We start from the raw sequence: 25,677 nt of genomic DNA on the forward strand, positions 1-25,677 counted from the left end.
AGTGAGAGAGGGAACACAAGCAGGGGGAGTGGGAGAGGGAGAAGCAGGCTTCCCGCGGAGCAGGGAGCCCGAGTGGGGCTCCATCCCAGGACCCTGAGATCATGACCTGAGCCGAAGGCAGATGCTTAACGACCGAGCCACCCAGGCGCCCCTTTCCGTAAAAGTCTTAATTAAAGTTACACAGTTTCTCTGATTGTCCTCCCCCTTTTAAGAGAAGTTTTTGTTTGTTTGAAAATTGTGTGAAATTACTGGATCAGAAGCCATGCACATTTTCAGCTTTTGTTGGAGTCAAGTATCCATCCCCCCAGCAGGACCTGAAAGGGTATCCCAGCACTTCCTTACCAGTGTTGGGTATTACACATCAAATCAAGTCAAGAACGTAGCTCACCTGATAGAAAAGCTGTCTTTTAGTTTGTATTTCTCAAATCCCTGGAAGCTAAATGGTTTTGAAAATTTTGGCAGTCCTTTTATAGTTAGATTTTAAAATATCTTTTCTCTATTAATTCTTCATATTAAGGACATTCACCTTTTGTGGCAAATATATTTTCTCTGTTTTCTTTATACTTCTATGCTTTTTATTTGAGTTTTACTTTTTTAAATGTAGGCAGATCCATGGTCTTTTTCTTTATAATTTGAACTTGAACAGTTCATTCCCAAGTGTAAAATTTCTATTTTTATCATCTTAGAGCTTTATTTTTAAATAGTCTCTGTCCCCAGCCTGGGGCTCAAACTCATGACCCCGAGATCAGGAGTCACAATGCTCCACTGACTGAGCCAGCCAGGTGCCCCAAGTTTTAAACCTTTAAGTTTATAATTTACCTGGAATTTATTTTGCCCTATGTTGTGTCTTGATGGTCTAAATTTTGGTCAATTAGGCAATATTTCCAGTGTTATTTATGCCTCATGCCCATTTACCAGAAGTTGAAGCTTCCGTGTGTGTTAGAATCTTTTGGACTGATTTGCTGTCAGATGTAGATGAATTTATCTGTCTCATTTCTTGGGACAAAGCATTTCTCTAAAGGAACTTTGAAAAAATATCTTTGTAATATTTTGAAGTGTAGATTTAAACACTGTCAGTTCTTGTCTAATGGCTACCACTAATGTTACCTTTTCTCAGCCTTTATATCTTTGAGTAATGTAGTAACTATTAAAATTTAAAATAGGAAACACCAAGAAAGGGAGTGTGTAGTATAGGTGATATTGATAAACCTTTCTAGGAAAGAGCATTTGTTCCTAGGAAAGGGAGGGAATCTTGAAGCCTTTTAAAGGACTCTTTGAGACCTTCCTCCCTGCATATAATGTATAATTTATGGACGGTATGCAGGTGAATTAAGTTGCAGTCTTTTACACCTAGTGGATTGTGTGTTCAGTGGGGGTGCTACTTCTTTCTCTAGTGTAAATCTGAGGCTGGAGATGTGTTCATTAGACTTGCAGAGTTTACTGACCGTCAGCCATAATTTATTTGCCTTCCATGAGCAAACCGATCTTTCTTTTATTGGTGCCCTGTTTTCCTACTCGTGTTCTGCTTATTGTACTTTATCTAGGGGCTTTTATTACCATATTAACTTTTCTTTTTCAAGAGCAAGAAAGCAGTTGTATTCTTTAGTAAAAACACTAAATTGGGAAGGTAATAAAACCAAACTCTTACCACAGGTTTTTAGCATTAAAATCACAGATTTTAAAAATCATATTAACTTGAGTGTCATTCTTTTACCAGGTGGCTGGAACGGGGCCACAGGACTATGTTTGTTGTTTGTGGTTTGTTTTCTAGGGATTGATCCCCACCTGCCTTTAAGTCCCAAGTGTCTGTCTGAAGATTAACACAAGTGCTGTATAACTGCCGTGTTCTCTGTGTCCATCCCTGTGAGTTGGGAATGCAGCTTCCCCACCCCTACAAAAATGTCCTTAAATCTAAATCTAAATATACTTTGGTAATCATAGTACTACCTGGATTTTTCTTCTTTAAGGTTTTCTGTTTTTGGTGTGTGTAGGTCTTCAGAGTTTTTTCTGAATAGGGGAGTTATTCATGTTGGATTTAGTGTTTTATAATAAATCTCGGTCATATTCTGAGATTTGGTGATGCTTTGTTTATGGTCAGTTAATAGAAATACATGGAATTATTTATATTTTTTCATTTTGGGTCTAGAGCTTCCTTTGCTTAGGTAATACCGGTTTTCAAGCTGGAAGATGACGTGATCTTCTCGTAGTTCACCGTTGGACAGAGAGAATTGGAGGCCCGGTTGAGGGGTTTGCCCAGAGTCACACTGGTCAGGCTGAGACCTGAGCCCGGCTCCTGTGACATCCCCCACATAGTGGTGGCTTCTGTCCCTTTTCTTGCTGCTTAATTGATAACCTCCATGTAGTGGAGCTCCTCCCTTTAAAGGTGTCGTCATGACAACATCATGAGGTTTGAGATGGACACAGTTTATAGATAAGTATCAGAGAGTTTAGTCACAATGCCATTTCTTCCTTCACCTCTGCTTCTCGTTTCTCCTCTTATATAATCTAGCATCAAGTGTTTATTCCAGTGGTTTTCAAGGAGGGAGGCAGATCGTGTTTATTCTCCAGAGGACATCTGATAATGTCTGGGGACATCTCTGATGGTCCTCACTGGGTTGGGGTTGTGTGCTCCTGACATCCAGCGGGTAGAAGCCAGGGATGCTGTTTAACATCGGACAGTAGAGAACACTCCCCACAGTAAAGAATTCCCCAGCCCAGTATGCCAGTCATGCTGAGGTTGATAAAACCCAGGTTATGGGAATGTACCAGAGATCAGTGGTGGAGTGGGAGGTCCAGTGTAAGGTGAGCAGGACAAGGGGGTATTAATATTAAGGCTGTACAATGTCCACAGTAGCCAAACTGTGGAAAGAGTCAAGATGTCCACTGACACATGAATGGATAAAGAAGATGTGGTGTATATACACAGTGGAATATTATGCAGCCATCAAAAGGAATGAGATCTTGCCATTTGCAACGACGTGGATGGAACTGGAGGGTGTTATGCTGAGTGAAATAAGTCAGTCAGAGAAAGACATGTATCATATGACCTCACTGATACGAGGAATTCTTAATCTCAGAAAACAAACTGAGGGTTGCTGGAGTGGTCGGGGGTGGGAGGGATGGGGTGGCTGGGTGATAGACATTGGGTAGGGTATGTGCTATGGTGAGCGCTGTGAATTGTGTAGGACTGTTGAATCACAGACCTGTACCTCTGAAACAAATAATGCAACATATGTTAAGAAAAAAAAGAAGATAGCAGGAGGGGAAGAATGAAGGGGAGTAAGTCGGAGGAAGAGACGAACCATGAGAGACGATGGACTCTGAAAAACAAACTGAGGGTTCTAGAGGGGAGGGGGTGGGGGGATGGGTTAGCCTGGTGATGGGTATTAAAGAGGGCACATTCTGCGTGGAGCACTGGGTGTTATGCACAAACAATGAATCATGGAACACTACATCAAAAACTAATGATGTAATGTATGGTGATTAACATAACAATAAAAATTTAAAAAATATTAAGGCTGTAGGCAGGGAGACTGAGGAGAAGGGACTGTTATAGGTGAGTAGTGGTGGGACGGCAGGCTGACTGTTATTGCCTCCCTCTTATGTTCTCTGTGGTGGCTGGTCCTGCAATCGTACAGATACATAGAAACCTCCAAGAACCTCAGTAACCTATGTACAATCTAGGTATTTCCTGAGACTGCATAAACACCACCAGAAGTGGATGAGAAGTTTTCAAGTCATGGCACTTTCCCTGTTGCTCCAGGGCCCTTGAATATACACCTGTGACGTGGAAGTGATTACTAAAGATACCCAGTCCACTCTTTGCGGGGGGGGGGGGGGGGGGGTCAAATAAAAGATGTTAAAGACAAACCTTCACCAGTGGTTGGCTCTAACGCCAAGGATTTTCCCTTCCCACACACTGTGACCTTGTGCGTATTACATACCAGGCTGACAGCATTTACTTAGCAGTTCAGTATTCCAAACCCATTCCTCATCGTGGAAATAAAGAGCAGTTCCTCTGGTGGCTGTATTCTGCTGTTCCCTTTTCTCTTTCTGGTAGCGTCAGACTTCTCAGGGTGCTGAGATCAGGCACTGGGCCTCCCCAGTGAGGGAGATGGAGCATTTAGCACTCTGCGCAGTCCTTTCTCGAGGGCTCTGCATAGTTTAAGAAGAGGCTGTGTAGACAGGGAGACTTTCAGGAGCTAGGTGAAGGAAGACAAGATCAAATTAAACCACCAATTCCCTGGTGAGGGCATCGGCAGGTGATTAGAAACCATGTCCACGGGGTGGCTGAGCTGCCTTACTTGCATGGATGGACGTCGTCCCCTCAAACACCTGTGAAGATAAAAATGCAGTAGGTAGTAAGATACAGAGGCTGGCTTAGAATATGCCAAATGACCAGAATAATGAAACATCCTAAAATCTGTGTAAAAAAACGAAAGAAAGGGAGGAAAGAAAGTTAATAAAATCCAAAAGGTCTTACCTCCCATCCAGAATGTAAAGTCCATAGTGAGAACTACCTTACATCTCATTTAGCTCTTGGCACAGAATAGATACTCAGAGTTAATAGCAGTCGAAGCAGTTTAAAAATTTTCTTATCTTTCTTTTGATTGTATTAATCTTATTAATAATGTAATGTAGATTCTCATTTTACCTTATCACTATTCATCTCTTTCTCACCTTTTCATCTTAATGAATTGTAGTGCCTTTGTGGGCCAAGGGAAGGGTCAGAAAGACAAAATGTGAATCACAGAGGGGAGGGGATGATCGCTATCATAGAGTAATTCTTTATATAAAAGTGCTCCTTGGGTTTTCATGTGTTCTTAAAAGGTGTGGTTTACAAAACTTGATAAAGCACACTCCTTTGGGATTATACAGATTAAAATATGCATGTGGATCATCCATTAGGTGATCACAGCCATATCATAACTTCCCAAACTTTACTTGTTAGCTGGTTTTTGCAATACATGTGTACCACCAACACAGTTGTTTCTTTAAATCAGCTTACTTTCCCTTTTAAAGGTGAACTTTCTCACTGCCATACATGCCGGGGTCATTTAGCTTAAGTAGAAGTAGAAAAACACAAAAACAAAGCAACAATATTAGTTTGGGGGAAAAATACAAAAGCCATAGCAAATTTATTTACAAAAATGTATACCTGAAGATGTTTTGTATCAATGGGAATATAGTTGTTTCATAATCAGTCAATAATAAAGGGATAAGAATGCTTAGTAGTCCCTAGTGAAAGCAAAAGTGAGATGCTCTGTGTCAGTAATACTACTGAATGATTAATAGTTTTGTAATTTTGTCAGCCAGACTTAGAGCCGGTTCACATGTACACAGTTGGAAGTATGTAAGATATTTAACCATTTTCTTTGATAGAGTTAGAATACCAAGAATTTCTAAAACAGGTGATGAAAGTGACTTTGGTTTCAAGGAGCCACAAGAAGCCATCTTCCATGAAATAGTCTGAATGTGTCAAGTTTTCCAGGTAGCAGTCAGACAGTGGAAGGGGGTCCCATAGTCACTCATTGTTGCCATTCTGGTATGGAAAATGAAACCTTTATTATGTCTTTCTGGTTCTCTTAATATGTAAAATATTTTTACTGGGTCTTTCAATTTATCTCTAGATCACACAGATAACAAAAGATCCCCATATGCTTTTATCAGTCTCTAGGCCCAGAGCTCTACTTCTGTGCTCACGGGGGAGTTCATTTCATCTTACATGTAGAATACTACCTTAGGTAAGGATAAATCCAGATGGGTTAAATGAGCCAATGTCTTTGCAGGGTATGATGATTTGTGAAGTTTTGCTTATTTGTGCCTAGGCTGACATGGACCTATCTGTCCACCGGAGTGAGTCTCTCTCTTCTTGCAGTGAGTATAGTAGTGTAGACTTTCAGAGCTTTGAAATTTCAGTATTAAATGGCAGTGGGAGTCACTACCCATCTCTGTAGAAAGTAGAGACAGGAGGATTCAGCATCTTTCTTTAATAAGTGTTAACATTTTGAATTTGCTTCTCTGTCTAAACATGGAGTAGATTTCATAAGTTCCCACAAGTGTTCATATTTTCATGATGACCTTTACCTTTAAGATTGTTTTTAATAATTTAATCTTATCCATAGTAAGTTTAACAGAAAGAAGAGATATTCAAAGAACAGTGCCAACTCCATTTCCCAATTATGTATACTTGCATAATAAAGTAGACCGAAAGTTACTCCTAGAAGTCGGCAGTATCAGTGATGAGTGCATTCATACATGTTGTGAGATTGAGTGTTCAGAATCTTGGCTGGCCTTTGGGCATACAGAGTGTCCCATCTATGTGTACTTTTTCTTCCCCTTTCTTATGATAACTATAATACAAAAGTTGCCACTATAATCATTTTTTTTAAGTAGGCTACACACCCAGCGTGGGGCTTGAACTCAGGACCCTGAGATTGAAACCTGAGCTGAGATCAAGAGTCAGGCACTTAACTGACTGAGCCACCCAGGTACCCCTGCCACTATAAACATTTTAAGTGTACAACTCAGCGGCATTCACAGTGTTGTACAGCAATCACCACTATTTCCAGAACTTGTCATCACCCCAACAGAAACCATAACCACTAAGTAATAACTTCCTATTCTTTTCCCCCCACTTCTGGAAACCTGTATTCTACTTTTTGTCTCGATGAATTAGCCTATTCTGGACATTTTATATAAGTGGAAATCATATAATTGTCCTTTTGTGTCTGACTTCCTTCACTTAGCCTGCTGTTTTGGAAGTTCATGTTGTAGCATGTGTAAGAATCACATTCCTTTTTATGGCTAAATAATAGTTCATTGTGTATATATATTCCACATTTTATTCACTCATCTGTTAGTAGTCATGTGGGTTTTCACATTTTGGCTGTTGTCAGTAATGCTTCAATTAACATTAATGTACAAGTATGTTTGAGTCTATTTCCAGTTGTTTTGGTTATATATCTAGGAGCGGATCATAAGGGTTGCCTGGTGGATCATTGTTGGGTCATATGGTAATTCTGTGTTTAACTTTTTGAGGAACCATCAAACTATTTTACACAGTAGCAACACCATTTTACATTTCCATCAACACTCACCAACACTTATTTTCCTTTTCTAAAATTATAGTCATCCTGGGCGCCTGGGTGGCTCAGTTGGTTAAGTGACTGCCTTCGGCTCAGGTCATGATCCTGGAGTCCCGGGATCGAGTCCCACATCGGGCTCCCTGCTCAGCAGGGAGTCTGCTTCTCCCTCTGACCCTCTTCCCTCTTGTGCTCTCTATCTCTCATTCTCTCTCTCTCAAATAAATAAAATCTTTAAAAAAAATTAAAATTATAGTCATCCTGATAAGTATGAAGGTGGTACCTTATTGTGGTTTGGATTTACATTTTCCCAAAGATTAACGATGTTGAGCATCTTTTCATATGTTTATTATCCATTTGTGAATCTTTGAAGAAATGTCTAGTCCTTTGCCCATTTTTTAATTGCCTTGTCTTTGTTGCAGTCTTTGTATATTCTGAATATTAAACCCTTAACATACATGTGATTTGCAGATACTTCCTATTTGGTAGGATGTCTTTTCATTCTCTTGATAATGTCCTTTGAAAATAAAATCTTTTAAAAAAAAATTTTTAAAGTTGATGAAGTCCAGTGTGTCTATTTTTTCCCTACTGCCCATGTTTTTTGTTGTCATAGCTAAGAATCCATTGCCAAAATCCAATGTTGTGAAGATTTATCTGTATTTTCTTCTAAGAGTTTTATGGTTTTAGCTCTTATGTGTTAAGATTATTGATCCATTTTGAATTATCTTGTATGTGGTGTGAGATATGGTTCCAACTTCTTTCTTTTACTTGTGCATGTCCAGTTATCCCAGAACCATTTGTTGAAAAGACTGTTCTTTCCCCCATTGAATGGACTTTGGCACCCATATCAAAAGTCAGCTGGCCAACAGAGACATGAAAAAGTGCTCAACATCACTTGGCATCAGGGAAATCCAAATCAAAACCTCAATGAGATACCACCTCACACCAATCAGAATGACTAAAATTAGCAAGTCAGGAAATGACAGATGTTGGCGAGGATGCAGAGAAAGGGGAACCCCTCCTACACTGTTGGTGGGAATGCAAGCTGGTGCAGCCACTCTGGAAAACGGTATGGAGGTTTCTCAAAAAGTTGAAAACAGAACTCCTGTATAATCCAGCAATTGCACTACTGGGTATTTACCCCAAAGATACAAATGTAGGGATCCAAAGGGGTACGTGCACCCCGATGTTTATAGCAGCAGTGTCCACAATAACCAAACTATGGAAAGAGCCAAGATATCCATCAACAGATGAATGGATAAAGAAGATGTGGTGTGTGTATACACACACACACACACACACACGCATGCACAATGGAATATTATGCAGCCATCAAAAAAACTGAAATCTTGTCATTTGCAACGACATGGTTGGAATTAGAGGGTATTATGCTAAGCAAGATAAGTCAATCAGAGAAAGACATGTATCATATGACCTCACTGATATGAGGAATTCTTAATCTCAGGAAACAAACTGAGGGTTGCTGGAGTGGTGGGGAGTGGGAGGGATGGGGTGGCTGGGTGATAGACGTTGGGGAGTGTATGTGCTACGGTGAGTGCTGTGAATTGTGTAAGACAGTTGAATCACAGACCTATACCTCTGAAACAAATAATACATTAATTATATGTTTAAAGAAGAAGAAGAAGATAGTAGGAAGGGAAAAATGAAGGGGGGGAGATCAGAGGGGGAGACGAATCATGAGAGACTGTGGACTCTGAGAAACAAACTTAGGGTTCTAGAGGGGAGGGGGTGGGGGGTTGTGTTAGCCTGGTGATGGGTATTAAAGAGGGCACATACTGAATGGAGCACTGGGTGTTATATGCAACCAATGAGTCATCAAAAACTAATAATGTAATGTATGGTGATTAACATCACATAATAAAATTAAAAAAAAAAAAGTCAACTGGCCATAGATGTATAGATTTATTTCTGGAGCCTCAATTCTATTCCATTGGTCTCTATGCTTACCTTTATGTCAGGACCACACTGTTTTGATTACTATAGCATTGTAATAAGTTTTGAAATTGGGAAGCTTGAGCCTTCTAACTTTGTTCTTCTTTCTCAACATTCTTTTGGCTCTCTGGGGCCCTCTGCAATTCCATATGAATTTGAGTATCAGCTTTTCCATTTCTGGGGGAAAAAAAAAAGGCTGTTGGAATTTATGATAGAGATTGAATCTGTAGATCACTTTGATTATCTAATGGTGTTGTATAGAAACACATTGATTTTTGTGTGTTTATCTTGTGTCCTGCAATTCTGCTGAATTTATTAGCTCAAGTAGCTTTCTTATGAATTCTTTATATCTATTTTCTTTATACAAGATCATGTCATCTGTGAATAGTGATAGCTTTATTAATTCCTTTACAGTTTGGATGCCTTTTTCTTTTTCTTTTTCTTGTCTAATTGCTTTGGCTAGATCTTCCAATACAGTGTTAAACAGCAGTGGTGAAAGTGGGGCATCCTTGTCTTGTTCCTGAAACTTTGTCTTCAACATTGAGTATGAAGTTAGCAGTGGTTTTTTCATAGATACCTTTTATCATGTTGAGGAAATTACCTTCTATTTCTAGTTTGTTGAATGCTTTTTATCATTAAAGGGGTATTGGATCTTGTCAGTGTCTTTTCTGCATTGATTGAGATGATCATGTGTTTTTTCTCTGTTCTGTTAATGTGACATATTACATTGATTTTTTCTATGTTGAGCCACCCTTGCATTTCTGGGATAATCACAGTTGGTCATGTACATAATCCCTTTAATATGCTGTTAGATTCAGTTTGCTTGTGCCGTCAATTCTTCTTTATGGATTCTGCATTTGTGAATTCTCCTACATTCTGATAAACTTTATTTGTAACCCCAAAATGAATATAGGGCATTTTCATGATTATTCATGGATATGCCTATATTTGTACCTTCCCATTTGAAATTGACCAAGGAGACAATGCCTTCTAATTTCAGCTCTTATAGAGATGACCGGAGGATGGAAACAGTAGGGGGCAGTGCAACATAATGCAAGAAGCTCTGACTCTGGGGCCAGTTGGAGTTTGAATCCTAATTCCAGCACTTGGTTGTGTAGTTTCAGGCCAGTCACTTAACACTTCTCAACCTTACTTTCTCTTTGGCAAAATAAAATCTGTCAAGAAAAGTCATTTTAGAATTTAAGATTATAATCTATGGGAAGGGTACGTGTGTGTTTATACTTCTGGAGGAACAGTGGTTCAGTATTGACTAATTCAGTATTTGTGGCAACTTCATAAAACATAACTACTGTGAATATTGATAATCTGTATTTGTTGAGGATTTTTGCATCTATATTCATAAGAGATAGTGACCTGTAATTTTTTTTTCTTGTCTCTTCTTTATCTGGATTTGGAATCAGATAATGCAGGCCTCATAGAATGAGGTAGAAAGTGCTTCCTCTTTATTTTTGGGAAGAATTTAAGGTTTGTTGCTAATTCTTCTTTAATGTTTGGTAAGGAAGCCACCTGGTCTTGGACTTCTCTTTGTTGGGAGGTTTTGATTGCTGATTCAGTCTCTTGTTATAGGTCTGTTGATTGAGGTATTGTGTTTCTTTTTGAGCAGTTTAGGTAATTTGTGTATGTTTCTAGGAATTTTTTTTTGTTTCATCTAGGTTATCCAATTTGTTGGTATATAATTGTGCATCGTTTTCCCCTAAAATATTTTTGATTTCTGGAGGATTGGTGGTAATGTCCCCACATTTCTGATTTTAATACAGTGCACTCTATTTATTTGAATCTTTTTTTTGTCAGTCCAACTAAAGGTTTGTTTATTTTATTGACTCTTTTTAAAGAACCAACTCTTGGTTTTATTGGTCTTTCTCTGTTGTTTTTCTGTTCGTTTTATTTATCTCTGCTCTGGTATCTTTTTATTTTCATTCTTATGCTATCTTCAGGTTTAGTTCAATCTTCTTCAGTTTCTCAGTTTTGTAAAGTTAGGTGTTACTGATTTGAGATTTTTCTTCTTCTTTAGTGTAGGCTTTTAGAGCTCTAAACTTCTAAGTACTGCATTCACTGCATCTGATACATTTTGTATGTTGTGATTTTGTTTTCATTTGTTCCTGAGTAACTTCTAATTTCCTTTGTGATTTTTTTGTTGTTTGTTTTAACTTCTTCCACGTATTTGTGAATCGTCTAGTTTACTGTTTGCTATTGATTTCTAGCTTCATTCCAGGAGATCGTTTGTATGACTTTGATCTTTTAAAATTTGAGACTTGTGTTAAGGTCTAGTATCTGATCTGTGTTGGAGAATGTTCCATATGCACTTGAGAGGAAGGAGTGTTTTGCTGTTAGGTGGTGTTCTATAAATGTCTCTTAGGTTTGGTTGGTTTACAGTGTTGTTCAAGTCTGTTTCCTTATTGATCTTGTGTCTGGATGTTCTTTATGAAAAGTGGTGTATTGAAGTCTCCAATTATTGTAGAACTGTCTGGCTCTTTCTTCTGTTGATGTTTGCTTCATGTATTTTGGTGCCCTGTTGTTTGATGCATATATGTGTATAACTGTTGTATCTTGATGAATTATCCTTTTTGCCAATGTCTCTTGTGAACAGTTTTGACTTAAAATCTGTTTTATCTGATATTTTGTAGCCACCTGGTTATTATTTGTATATGATATCTTTTCCTGTTTTTTTTCATTTTCAGTCTTGTGTCCTTGGATCTAAAGTGAGTCTCTTGTAGATAATATATGGTTGGATCATGTTTTAATATCCATTTTGCCAGTCTTTGCCTTTTGATAGGAAAGTTTCATTTACAGTAAAATATATACTAAGAAAGGACTTAATTCTTCCATGTGCTGTGTTCTGTATGTCTTACACCTCTTTTGTCCCTCATTTCCTTGATTATTGCTTTGTGATTAGTTGATTGTTTTTGTAGTGAATGATTTTGATACTCTTCTCATTTCCTTTTGTGTATGTGCTTTTTTTTTTTTTAAAAGATTTTATTTATTCATGAGAGACGGAGAGAGAGGGAGAGAGAGAGAAGCAGAGGGAGAAGCAGGCTCCCAAGAAGCAGGGAGCCCGATGCGGGACTCGATCCCAGGACCCTGGGATCATGACCTGAGCCAAAGGCAGACGCTTAACCATCTGAGCCACCCAGGCGCCCTTGTGTATGTGCTTTTTAGGTATTTTCTTTATCACAAGGATTACATTTAGCATTCTAAATTTATAATACTGTAGCTTGATTTGTTACCAACTTCCATAACATGCAAATGTCTGCCTCTATGCACCTTCCTCAGCCCGCTTTATGTTGATGTTATGAATTATATCTTTATTCATTGTGTCTCTAGTAATAGATATATAGTTGGGTTTTTTGCATTTGTCTTTTAAATCATGTGTGAAATAAAAAGTAGACCATACAACGCCAAAATACAGTAATACTGGCTTATATACACACCTTTACCAGAGAGCTTTGTTTTTCAGACAAAGCACCACCACTCCTAGTCTTGGCCTATTGGCTCTGTGATAGGGCACTCCTTCAACACTTAAATAGTTTTGCACTGAAGTGAAAGTTAAAGGTCTTCTTAGGTCTTTCTGAGCATGCATCTTGCCTTGCGCCTGTGCATGGCTTTCTGTCTCCCCATTTACAGTGCTTTTGACTTTCCTGATTTCTCTCCCCCAGCTTTTTTTTTTCCTACGCTTTAGCGGGGAGTTTGTTATGTGTCACAACTGTAAACTTTTGTCCTGGGTTTCTGTGGGGTTGTTGGTTTACCTTGCAGTGTTTCTGAGCAGTGACCACCACTTTTCTGGCCTAAGTTCAAGCTTCTTGTGTCACTCCTTTAGGCAGCCCACCCTCTCAGATTAGACCATACCTGCATGATAATTTGTGAAGAAAGTCTGCTCTGCTCTGTCTAGAATCAGAAACCGGGGACCACACCAGGAATGCAAGCTGCCTTTGTTAAAACTGCTGCCATGCTGGGGAGAGGGTGGGGCAAGACCAGGTGAAAACACCACAAAGCTTTCTGTTTTGAAGTTAACCTTCTTCATTATTCGGTGTGTGTTCACTGAATTGCTGTAAGCCTTTGCCTTCTTTCCAGAGTTCTGACAAACTTGGTTTTAACAGTCTCTGCTTGTTTTTTATTTCTCTGGGGGGATGAAAAGTCAGAGCTGCCTACTCTGCATTTTCTCGAGCCTGTCTGTACTTCTGAATGGTTATGGTGGAAAGTCACTCAAGATTTTAAATGTTCAAGGTGTGCACAAGAGTGTCTCTACAGCGCAAGGGCCCGTATAAGTTGGGACCACATTACCCCTTTAAATTTATGTTGGCGCTAGGTATGGCTTTTCTGATACACATTGAAATATTAATGTTAATAAATTGAAATGGTCATCCTTATGCCACCTAGAAATTATCTAGGGTCGCCTCCATAGGACATATATTATGCTCTGGGAAGTACTTCCCTACCATACATATGGAACTCGGATGGCACTGGCTATTTTGTTTCATCAGCCCCTGCTGCGTTCTAGATTAGGCTGCACTGTTATATATCTCGACAGCCACCTTTACTCACACTTAACGACTCATGCATGCTTTGTGGTCTTAAACTTTTTTAAATTGGTGCTTTTGAATCTGGGAACTTTTTTTTTTCTTAAAGAGGGAGTCAGGAGGGGTGAAGGAGGTGGGGGAAAGATCATAAGCAGGCTCCACACTTGGTGTAGAGACCAACACGGGACTCGATCTCACAACCCTGAGATCATGACCTGAGCCGAAATCAAGAGTCAGATGCTTAACTGACTGAGCCACCCAGGCGCCCCTGGATCTGGGAACTTATAAATCGATGTTATTCATAGCCTTAGGTTTCCAAGTCTGCTACAAATGCTACCCATAACTATGTAAAGTAGAAAAGAATACTATGGAACCAAAAGGAGGTTTTAGTTAATTTATTTTATACATGTACCCCCCCACCCCCGCCGAGGGGTTGGTGTGATAAACCGGTGTAATAAATTCTCAGTTTGATTTAGTTTCTTTTTTTTTTTTTTCATTTGTGTATCTCCCTCAAGAGTCCTAGGAATTGGGCCTTCTACTTCCCTTTTCCCATGATATCACTTGTCGCGCATTCACTATGGAGCATGGCTCTCACTGTCTCCTTTCCTGTTTTTGCAGTACAGTTTGTTCTTTACAAGTCTTTTAAAGGGCTTCCCATTGAGAAAATATTTTAAATCTGTTAACTATAAGAGGCTTTTTTCTCTGCACGCCACCATGCAGCAGGGAAAAAATAAGTCGTACGTATGTTATGCAGAGGATGGAAGGCAGCAAGAACTACCCTTAGTGACTTCAGGGCGGGTTTGGTCGTTGGTGTGCCTGAGAGAGAGAAGCTTGGGATGCCACCTGAGAAGGTGCTAGTGCTGGATGTGGGGAGCAAGGTGAGGAACAGAAGGGGAGCACCTTCTCTGCTCCTGGCTCCTTGCTAGAGACAGCCCTGGGAGGTTATAGACCTTGTCCTGGATGTATCACTAGAGCTGGAAACCAGAAAGCCTGATGGAACAAATGGGGTTTGTGTTACGGTGCCCCTGGCATGGAGTGGGGGGCGTGGGTGTGTGCGTGTGCTTGCTCACACATCTGCCCACATTCAGCTTGTTCACCTCTCTGTCCCCAGTGTCTTGACATTCCCTTGTTGAATAGATCAGTATCCAGATCAGTTAGCTGAGCCATTCTGGGAGGCGTGCACCTGAGCAGGCACTGCCACATGTTCCGGGATATAAATTGGCGGTAATTTTATTTTACCAATTTGACTCCGTACATACTCCTCACAGACTTTTATAATTAGAGCAACTGTATAATTTATCGTTCAGATGGAGGTGCGTGAGAGGAAAAGGGGACTAGAAATTGTTATATAATCATCTAAATATTTTTGACCAAATTTATTGTAGGCCTGTAAAATAGTTCTGTTGAAAAAACTATTTTCAAAAATAAAATTATCTGAAGTAAACTTTCGTTTGTTAAATAACTAAATTGATCATTCGAATATTTTAAGAGTTAGTAATTATTCTTGGTATAGTCTCACATACTTTTATCACGTACTGTGTTACTGATGTTATGCTGAAGGTTATTTTTCACCAACATGATTTTATTTCCAAATTCTCATTATACGGCCTGCAAACTTCTTCAGAGTTTTGTTTCTTGTTTTGTTTTGTTTTTTCAGTAATAAGTTTGAGATTGCCAACATTTTGAGTTTATTTTCCATGTACCATACTTTTTTTTTTAATTGAAATAATACTCTGGGTACTAAGGTAGCTAGTAAGTTCAGAGCAACTTGTACTGAAGGAAGGATATTTTCAGTCTTTTTTTAAAAACTGAAATGAGAAATATTTCAGCTCAAATACTTTCACAAGAACAGTTATTTTTACCTCCATTCAGAATACCTCTGTTCAGCAAATAATTTTATGAGATAAAAATTGTCAAATAAATGGCCTCTGATTATTTTGATTGTATTTGTGAAATTTAGATATAAAATTTTTACTCTGTTTATTCTGTTCCATTTCTTTTTACAGAATATGAATTTAATTAAAAATGAGAGCTCTATAAAATGATTCTTTGTATAAATTAATATATTCCAAAGCACTCAATGAATTTCAAAATTATTATACACCTTCTTAAGCTCAGAATGTCTGATATTTTTAATCCCTTGCTTTTTTAAATTAGGGATTAATTTCATTGTCTTATTTGCAAGTTTTGCTCAATAATTGCAGTTTGCCAAAATCTTCAAAAGCTGACTTAAAAAAAATTGTTTGGTAAAGGTTTTGACCAAAGATATCCAGCTGATTTTGAGCATAATGCAACCAAAATTTTGTATTCTCACCAGAAAAAAAAAGTCTCATTTTTGTAATACTGCATTGATTTTCAAGGTAGCTTCTTAAAGGTTTAAGCGAGTGAGCAGCAAAAAGAGAATGCATGGTGCCATGGTGAAGTATTTTTTAATTCAACTTCAGCCTTTTAGAAATTTGTTTTCACTGTGTATATATAAAAATCTGTATTCATATTAAAATCAGAAAGTGTTCTACATTGAGCTTTTACAGTATTGTTCACAATAATACCAGTTGTTTAGGTAAAATTCAGCAAACTTTTTCTTCTGTATAGGGCCAGATAGTAAACCTTTCATATTTGTAGGGCCAAGGTCTGCTGTAGCTACTCAGTTCTGCGGCTGTAACCTGAAAGTAGCTAGAAATGATATATAAACAAATGAGCACAACCGTGTCTCAATAAGACTTTATTTATGTACCTCAGAATGTGAATTTCCTATAATTTTCACATATCACAAATTATTACTCCTCTTTTGACCTTTCTCTAACCACTGAAAACTGAAAAAAAAAAAAAAAAAAGTCTTTATCTTGCAGTCCATGACAAAAGAGGTGGCAGGCTGCATTTGGCCTGCAGGTCACACTCTGCTCAACTTTGTGCCATGAATTGGATTTAAGAAAAAAAAAAAAAAATAGAACCACTAAGGAAATTGGTTTTCTGTGTGAAAACTGGTTACTACTTGTAAAGTCCTCCCATAGCTTTTAAATGAACCGGTGTTCTGTTGACTTTTTTATGTCCAGGAGAAAATTTAGGGAAAAAATGAGGACAGTTAATTAGAATACTTATTTGATCTAAATGAAAAGTCATGCTTCAGAAAGAAGCACACTTTCTGTAATTGCATAAATGGAAGTTCTTCTGTAACGCTGCTCCTGAATTACCTCTCTTTGGGCACTCTTTGTTTTAAATAAAAAAAACAGGTAGCTTCTCAAGTGGATGCTATTGCTTGTTGAGCATATGTCTGCACATGTTTTTTAAACACCCAGTTTGGTCCCATGGAGCATGACAGATATGGGCACACCTTTGCAAATCACACGTTCATCGTGAACTTTCTTAAGTGGCAATGAAATACTTATGAGATCTTTTTATTAAATCTATATTTAATTTTTAGTTCATTGCTAATAAAATGGCTTATTGCAAAATACGTCATCAATAAAATAAAAAATTATTTACACCATTTAGTGAATGCCAGAATCATTGTAATAAGAAGGATCAAACTTACTGTCTGTATGTAACTCCTTCCCACAAACTTCATGTGCAGGAGTCATGACATTAGTATACCTTGTTCCATCCGTGAGTGCCTCATATGCTTTAAAGGAAGCAGTAACTGTAGACCTAGAAAAGAGTCTGTAAAATAGGTGGTTTACTGCTGGTTGACTTTTTTTTTTTTAAGATTTTATTTATTTATTTGGGGGGGGAGCACAAGCAGGGGGAGTGACAGGCAGAGGCAGAAGGAGAAGCAGACTCTCCACAGAGCAGGGGGAGCCTGATGTGGGACTCGATCCCAGGATCCTGGGATCATGACCTGAGCTGAAGGCAGTCGCTTAACCAACTGAGCCACCCAGGCGCCCCTGCTGGTTGAGGTTCATGTGCAGCCACATGGTAAAATGGGAAGTCTGTTCACTGCCTGTGTGTCTTGCATTCTACTAGATGAGATTGTAGCAGAAGCAAGATACAGAAAATAGAGGTATATTGAACCGGAACTGGATTATTTTAACATGATGGTGAGCCGTAATACTTAATGAAAGATGAAAAATGGATATATGCGAAACCAGATTGGACATTGAGACAGGCGTAAGCCAAGACAGTCTTAAGCAAACCAGAACATATGGCTCTCCTATTTCAATACATAAATTGAGCTTTTCTGTAACTTGGATGGCTCTTCTCTTTCCTTTTCCCAGTTTGGCCAGCAGAGTAGCTTCCTAAAAAGGTCCACTTATTCCACACGTTACTTTTATACAACCCAGCCATGCAAGCTAACAAGACCCAAGCCCAGTCACGTCTATCCCATGCTTAGAAACCTAGCATTGACTACCCACGGATGTTACTCATGGTCTTACAGTGATTGTGTGCACCACAGTCTTGAGTATGTGAGGGTAATTGCAGATGTCTGGTTTCTGTCCCAGAGACTTCGATTCAGGACCGCTTGGGGAAACACTGGCTTGTGGGAAGTTGGGGCCCTTATCAGCCTGTCTTCAGTCTCACCTCCCATTGCCCTCCAGTGCCACAGTCTGAAACCACTCAGATGTTGTAGTTACCTGTGCCTGTTCCATGGACCTGGACATCCTCTTCATACTCTTGCATCAGCCAGGAGGGCTGTTATCATACACCTTTGAGTTGAAATTATGTCCGTTGCTTTTTGATTCCATTTTTCTCTAGACTGAGCATCTTGTGATGGCAGGTTCTACGTCTCTAATCCCTCCCGTATTCTTAACCTGACACCTGAAACTCCTGGCAGCTGTTTAGTGATGATGATTATAGGTATAAAGTTCAAAGTAAGGATCTTTCCGTTGTTCACTTGTCATGAGCTGAAAGTTAAGAGTGAATCAAAGTAGGATTTGTGTAGTTACTTCACGTAGCTCATTGTACTTATCAAGTTCTGCCTTTAAAACGTCAGCTTTCCCCAAGATTAATCAGTGTGCTGATTATTAATTTCAGACTTTAAAAATTGTGCTTTAGAGCAGATGAACACCCTTAAATGTTAACTGCTGCTTTATCTTAAAATGTAATAGCAACTATGTCTTTCCACATGCAGGATAGGGCTCAGCAATGACGGCTGGAAAATGCTGGAAGCCTCCAGCCCTGTGGGGATAGCACAGGGGCTGTCAGCGGGAGTTCTTGAGTTTTTTCCGCAAGTCAGGATTGCTGTCAGGTTGGTTAGGGAATATCTGCTCAAGCTTTCCTGAGAGTCTGTGCCAGTGGGGTATGTGTCACAGTTTGAATTAAGTTCTGGTAAGAGTCTGGTTAATAACCAGTGTTGGAACTGCAAATTTCCATTACTTGTTTATGCTGTTGCTTACCAGTATTAAAGTTTCGTAAAATTTAACCATGATTACCTAATATCCTTCTAAATTCAGTAGGCTTTCTCCAGGAAAAAAGCAATCTGTATAAGATAGGATTTTTTTGTCTGGGTGTAGGGGGTGTATGATATTCCATGATCTCGAACAGCATCTGACAAATAGTAGGCACTCAATATTTGTTTAATGAATAAACGAACTTTATGGTAAAGTGTGAGTATAGTAAATTGATTCTTTGATGCTTTAATTTTTTTCTTACTGGCAAATTCTTACAGAAATTGGAGAGTTTTGTGAAAATGTTTAAATAGCCAGAATTATCTATGGTATCCTTTCTTAAACCATCAGTTTGAAATCAGTTGCTAGTACTTAGAGCTAGATTAATACCTCCTGTTACGATTTAGAGAATATTCTCTCTTTGACAAATGCATAAATGAGCAAGCATGTAAGAACAATGTGCAGCTTCTTGTTTAGAATGATAACAATGAAGGTCTTCCCTGCAGGAAAGCATTTGCATCATGAGTGGCTGGCCTGAATTTTTCATTCAAGTCAATGAAAAGGCAAATATTTTGATCAGGAGAAGAATTCTTATAGCGTATATAAATAGCCCAGGACAGCTTTGGTTGTGGCTATTTATATCTTCCCAGTGGTTTGTGTTTTCACTTTTATTTGATTTTTAGGATGCACTACGTGTTGAGGGTCTTAAGCCTCAATTGTGTGGGTGACAGTTTGAGACAGTTACTTTGAGGCTTCTCTCTGAAACCCCTTAGGGCAAGGGGCAGAAGATTATTGCATATAGGATATCTGAAGCTTATTGTTTACTTTAAGATTTGACTGGTTTTCCCCAACCTTTCTTTGTAACCTCAGATATTAAAAAGATAGTATTTTAATGTGTTAGGCCCTAGTTGTTGTTAATGTATTGTGTCCATATTTTTATTGATCAAATTTTAAATTTAATCATGTTTACCTTAGAAAAGTGGTCTTTTTTTTTTTTTTTAAAGATTTTATGTATTTGTCACAGAGAGAGAGAGCACAAGCAGGGGGAGTGGCAGGCAGAGGGAGAAGCAGGCTCCCCACTGAACAAGGAGCCCAATGCGGGACTCAATCCTGGGACCCCGGGATCATGACCTAAGCTGAAGGCAGATTCTTAACCAACTAAGCCACCCAGGTGTCTGGAAAAGTGGTCTTATTTCAGAATGTCCTGATTATTTGGGGTCATCTAGATAAAACTCTGTTTGACTTACTCTTAATCTTTTCTTTGAATTCCCCTAGCCAAGTATTGGTATTTCTTAAAATCAATAATTGGGTAAAGCACAACTTTATGGCTGAGGGGGCTTTGTAATAGTGTTGAAGCTTTTTTTAAAATGTGGGGTGATACGCCAATTACTAGAACAGATAACACTGATTTTTGACAAAATGGGTCTTCGTTGGAAGCGTATATTAATGATTATCTGTCAAGTACAAGTGCTTTTTGAGGGTAACAAAATTATAAACAGGAAACTACAGAAAGGTCAGTACTGAGCAACATGGTATTTATGCAGTATGTTTTTTTCGAAGATTCTCAACAATCAAGTGCTCTCTGCATGGTATGTTACTCATTTATTTGGGGCAGTCATCTAAATAAGTGTTCTTATTTTCTTTCTCACATCAGTGCTTTTGGACATAAACTTCACTGTTCAAAGAACTTCATCCATTTATTTGTTATTTTTAATATAAAATTTCCCCCAAATGATAAAATCGATCATGCCAGAACGAAGTCCCTCCCACTGAGTTTAACCAGTTAGGTAATCCTATGATTTTGCACCTGCTAAATGCTCGACACTTAAAAGTTTAAGGGATACGGCAAGATACAAAACAGGTGGGCTGCCTGCCCTCATAAAGCTCACATGTAGACCCCACAGGATCAGGAAGAAAGACATTCCATGATGGAGAGAGAGGGTGCTACAAAAATAGTATATGTTCAACCTACTTCATAAGATTGTGTGGGTAGAAGGAATATTAATAGTGTGAAAAGGCCTTATCAGTAGTTCATATAATGATAACTGGTAACCTTTTTTTAGGATTAGTTTATTGAGTCCTTACAGTGCGTAATCTAGTGCCATTATTGTGATTAATTCCTTGATTAATTCAGCAGATTATTACTGAGTGTCTTCGTTCTAGACACTAGTGATATAAGCTAGGTTTTAAATAGAGAAATCTCTGCCCTCATTCTAGTTGAGGTGTAGTTGAAGAGATGTAGCATTTAGTATCTCTCGCAATTGCTATTGTATATTTTATTTAAAAGTTCAGTTTGGCGATCTTTTGCCAGTTAACAGAAAAGTTTATATTTTAGTGAAGGCTATGATAGGAAACTCAGTGTGGTTTCATTTTCCCATTAATTGGTCTTGGGACCACTTAAAACAGCAATTGCTTTTGCTCGGTAAGTATCAATTTTAAAAGTACTCATGGAGTTTCTTATATTCCTTTCCTTATAAAAATTCTGTAGCTCTCAATTTATAATGGTGTTCAGTAAAAACAGTAAATATAATTTTGTGATGACAGTATAGATCAGGAAGTAGAAATATGTCATTTGATAATTGAAAGCAGTCAGGTTGTGAAAATCACACACTGGAATTTAGCTACGTTGATGAAACGCTGACTGGTAAATGAGGTAAATAGTTCTCTATCTGGGAAAAAGGAGTGGAAGAGATACAAGTAATTTGGATACTTAAAAGATTATCAAGAGTTAAAATGTTTGAAAAAGGAGTAATTTGCATTAACAGGCAATACAGAGTTCTTAATTGAATGACTAGAAAATCCTGCTGATTGGTGGGGAAAAACCTTATGATTACTGGGGGAAAAGTAATAGGAATCAAGCAGTGTCACAATGACTTATTAAGATCAGCTGTGTACTAGGATCTTTGGCTAGTGAGGACTTGACTGACTAGGTTTTGTGATTTAATCTTGAGGCCCTTACAGATTTCATGCAGCCGGCACTGTCTGCTCACGGACTCAAAATGCTGACATTCCTTTGGGGGACATAACTCCATGAGTGACAGTGACAGCACTTATTTGGATGCGTGGGCATAGTTCTTACAGAGGACTTGGGGTTCACTTTCAAAGCCAGAGGACATCATGTTTGTTAGAAGGTAACCTAGGCCTAGCACCTGTGAGTGAGCTCAGTTGCTAATTCTCTAATGTTAGGCAAGTCACCCAGCTTCTTGGTGCTCTTAGTTTCCTAAGAAATGGATATTAACAGGAGTGTAGGACTCCTTGGAGGTGATTCAAGACCTAACCCAGTGTTTGCACACAGATACATGAGGTGCACAATGATTATTAGCTGTCAGTATTGGTGTCGCTGAAGGTTTTTCTCCGAAGTGTGAGCACTTCACCATATTGTAGGGGCTCTGCTCTTGGAAGGGTTTAGGCTCTTCCTGTGGTTGGAGTGAGCCTTTGCATTGCCTTCACCGTGGCAGGCAAGATTCACGGCACTTCCTCCTGTCTTGTGGGTGCAGGAAGCTAGCTAGAGTCTGGGGATTGTCTCTCGCTACGGGGTCTTTGAGAAGGTAGAAACACAGATATCATTTGTTTGCACTCCCCACCCCCGGGACCAAGCAGGAAACTGTAATCCCTGTTGAACTCTTCATTGCCTTTACTGATGCTTTGCATCCACCTGCCTCTGGACAGTCACTGATACCGACAGACCTGGGAATGTGGCTCTGCATATAGTCAGGCTTTCTCAGCCTTGTTTCAATAGAACCCCGCAGCCATCATTCTTCATATTTAACCGTGAGAGACTTAACAGTCAAATGTAGAGAATGGTCTGATAGCGGGGTAGACAGTGTTGAAACCACCCACCAGCAACTGAAATATTAGACTTAAGCTGTGGTGATAGGGATACTAATGAACAGAGTGCTATTTTATACCCTTTTCTAGAACAGTCCCCCTAACTTTTATTTGTTTGCTTTTACATTGACTTTTTGAGGTGCTCAGGCCAGTTTCTTGTTGAATGGCTTGCCTCTTGGATTTATCTGATTGTTTCCTGTTGGTGTTTTGTAACTCATTTCTCTACCTCTTGTGTTTTCTGTAAATTGGAAGTTTGGGTTAAAGGCTAGCTACTCTGCTGTCACATCCCATTACCAGGCCCCCAGTGACAGGTTGTCCCGCTGGTGGATGCTGACCTTGATAGCTTGTCGCCATTGAGAAAGGGATGCATTCCCCTCTGTTCTTAGTACATAACCTGGCAGGAACGTACTTGGCATCAGGCAGAAATCCCATTTCCATTAATGTTTCAGCCTATGAATTTGGCATCCCCTGATGGTCCTTGCTGAATCTTCGTGGGTATTGCAATATAATGACTTTCTAATCCTGTCATTTCTTCTGTATTTAATAGGTAGAATTATTTTGTAAAGAAGAGCTTTCTCTCCTCAACTGGGGTGAACTACAGTTTCTCCTGGAAAAGGCAAGGCTTAATTCTCTTTTACCAATTTTCCAAGTTTAGATTTGGTGTAAAAGTTAGCTTCATTGATAATAAGTGCAGGTTTAAAATTTCTTGTGGGTCTCATTGTGGGCTCTGGATTTTTACTCCATGATTCTGATACAGTCATTCTTTTTTGTTTGGATTGCCCCAATTTTCAGCCAGCAGGAACTGTTTCTAGTGGGTTCCTTTGTTCTTTTGACATCTGCCCACACCCCCTCATTAGTCTTTGAGTTTTCCTTGCATTTTGGCACAGTACGGCTCTCCCTGCATTTCCTCCATGTAACTGATGACAGTAATTGTAGATAACCGTTGCCGAGCACTTACTGTATGTGAGGTACTGCTTCATATTTTAAAAGCATTACCTCATGCAAACTTCATAGCAGCCCTGAGGATGGGTACATTTATTCTCCTCTGTAAAAGGAGCACCTCAGACCTCAGAGAGCTTAAGAAAGGGTGATATGATTTATCCAGAGCCAGTTTTTAAGTGGCAGAGCCTGCATTTGAATCCACGCTTCCAGCATCAAAGCCTCCAAAGCAACCAAATCGTGTGTTACTGACCCAGGTCAGTCCATATCCAATCCCCCTGCCCCTGTGCAGTACCAGAGGATTGCTTGAATCATTTGTCTAATCAGTCTGATTACTTTCTTGCTTTGAGTCCTTCTAGATTATTGCATCGACTCTCTGCCAGGATCTTGCCTTTCTCCTTCCAATATCTATATTCCTTCCAGAAGCATTTTTTTTCCAAAGGCAACTGTCACTTCTGCTTATAAAGCCCAACCTCTTCTGCCTGGCACACTGGCCCTTCAAGGTTTATCCCCTGAGCCAGCCACACAGGCCTTTCCCCCACCACCACCCGCCCACAGCATGCACAGGTGCAGAACAGAGCAGCGTGCAGTTCTCAGAACCCTTGCTCACTCCTGTGCCTTTCTTTGCACACCTGGTTTCTTCTCCTTGGAATCCTCCTTTTTTTTTTTTTTTTTTTTAACTTGGCACAGATGGGCACCTGCTGGGAATGTGTTTTCCTGATTCTCAGTGCAAGGTGTGTCTGTTCCTAGTATGCCCCTTGAAGTGTCTCCCTTGGTTGCAGCCCGCTCTGTGCACATGGCCTCCTCCAGCAGGGCCACTGGAGAGCAGAGCTCTGCCTGACCTGTAGCCCAGCTCTTCCAGCCAGCAAATTGGGTGTTTTAACCCTCACTACAGAAGACCCTTGATACACATTTGAGCAGATTTATTTCTGGTTCTCCTCACTGGGATTGTCACTTGGCCTCTGTTTATTCCAAGTGACTGCCATCTTGCAGGGTGTAGCTCAGAGCTCATCTTCAAGACATTTTTCCTCTTTATGCCAGTTTTCTTAAAAAACTCAGCATCTCCAGTTCCCACCATCCTATTTATGTGATTTTATACAATTTGATATTTCACCAGATCTCACAGTTGTAACATGAAAGTTCTTTCCATTTCAAAGAACTCTGTGTACCCCATAGGCCCCCAGTGAATCATTTCCATTGAGGAGGTGACATGGGCCCATACTCAGCTGGGAGCTGTGTGTGTGTGCTCTCGTTTTAGAAGTGTTTTAGAGAATAAATACACCAAGTCTTCCAGCATGGTAAGTGCTCTCAAGTGGTGAGAAACTGAGTCACCTGGGATAAAATGCCAAGCACTCTCACGGCCCTTTGTGAGTAGAAAAGTAGTTCTAAGATTGGCAGGTGAAAGCTTGTTCCATTCAGCATGTATCTGCTAAAAAGGTAAGGTTGGCCTCTCAGTGGCAGAACAGGGAAGACTCAGTTCCAGGAGGTCATCACCCCCCAGATCTGTTTACCCTCAGGGTGTATGTAGCAGGCAGGTATGTCTGAGGCACCCACACTGACTTTTTATTGCTTTGGGGGTAGAGTCAGAAGTCACAAACCCCTCTGAAAGTTATTTCTGGACCCTTCTTCTCAGAAGTTTTCTTGACCACAAACCACAGTTAGAACTGTATATCACATTCCACTATACACATATATAAGTATATAAAATGTAAAGTTTCAAAGAACATTAACCTCTCTGTGTATAACATACTCTGTTCTATTCTGGTTCATTTTATAAAAGGTCATCAATGGAATTGATTTAATGAGTCCCCACCTGCAGTTAGAAAAATATAACTCTCAGTGTGCAAAGTTGCCAAGTTGTAGAACCCTTGTTTCATCATAGTCAAGTTTAGCATTAGAGTGTCTCCTGTTGAGACATCGCTTTTATGCCCATTGTCCATTTGTTGCTAAGAAGGACAGGTTGGGCCTGGGCCACATGCTTATCTTAGGCAGTTAGAAGAAGAGAGTTAAAATTTA

General features: G+C 39.4%; 1 protein-coding gene across 5 annotated transcripts in view; it reads left to right on the forward strand.

The window, feature by feature from the left end:
- The window catches only part of CDYL (chromodomain Y like), a 228,625-nt gene that overhangs the window by 94,129 nt on the left and 108,819 nt on the right, over window positions 1-25,677 (forward strand). For 3 of the 5 annotated variants that reach the window (XM_027602646.2, XM_027602647.2, XM_035728569.1), the window contains one exon: window positions 23,270-23,338. The exons of the other annotated variants lie outside the window; for them this stretch is intronic. In XM_027602646.2, the coding sequence (XP_027458447.1) occupies window positions 23,270-23,338 (69 nt within the window). Of the gene's footprint in view, window positions 1-23,269; window positions 23,339-25,677 lie in introns of those variants that run through there. 5 annotated transcript variants of the gene reach the window in all.

This window comes from Zalophus californianus, chromosome 7 (assembly GCF_009762305.2).
Source record: "Zalophus californianus isolate mZalCal1 chromosome 7, mZalCal1.pri.v2, whole genome shotgun sequence".
NCBI classification, from domain to species: domain Eukaryota; kingdom Metazoa; phylum Chordata; class Mammalia; order Carnivora; family Otariidae; genus Zalophus; species Zalophus californianus.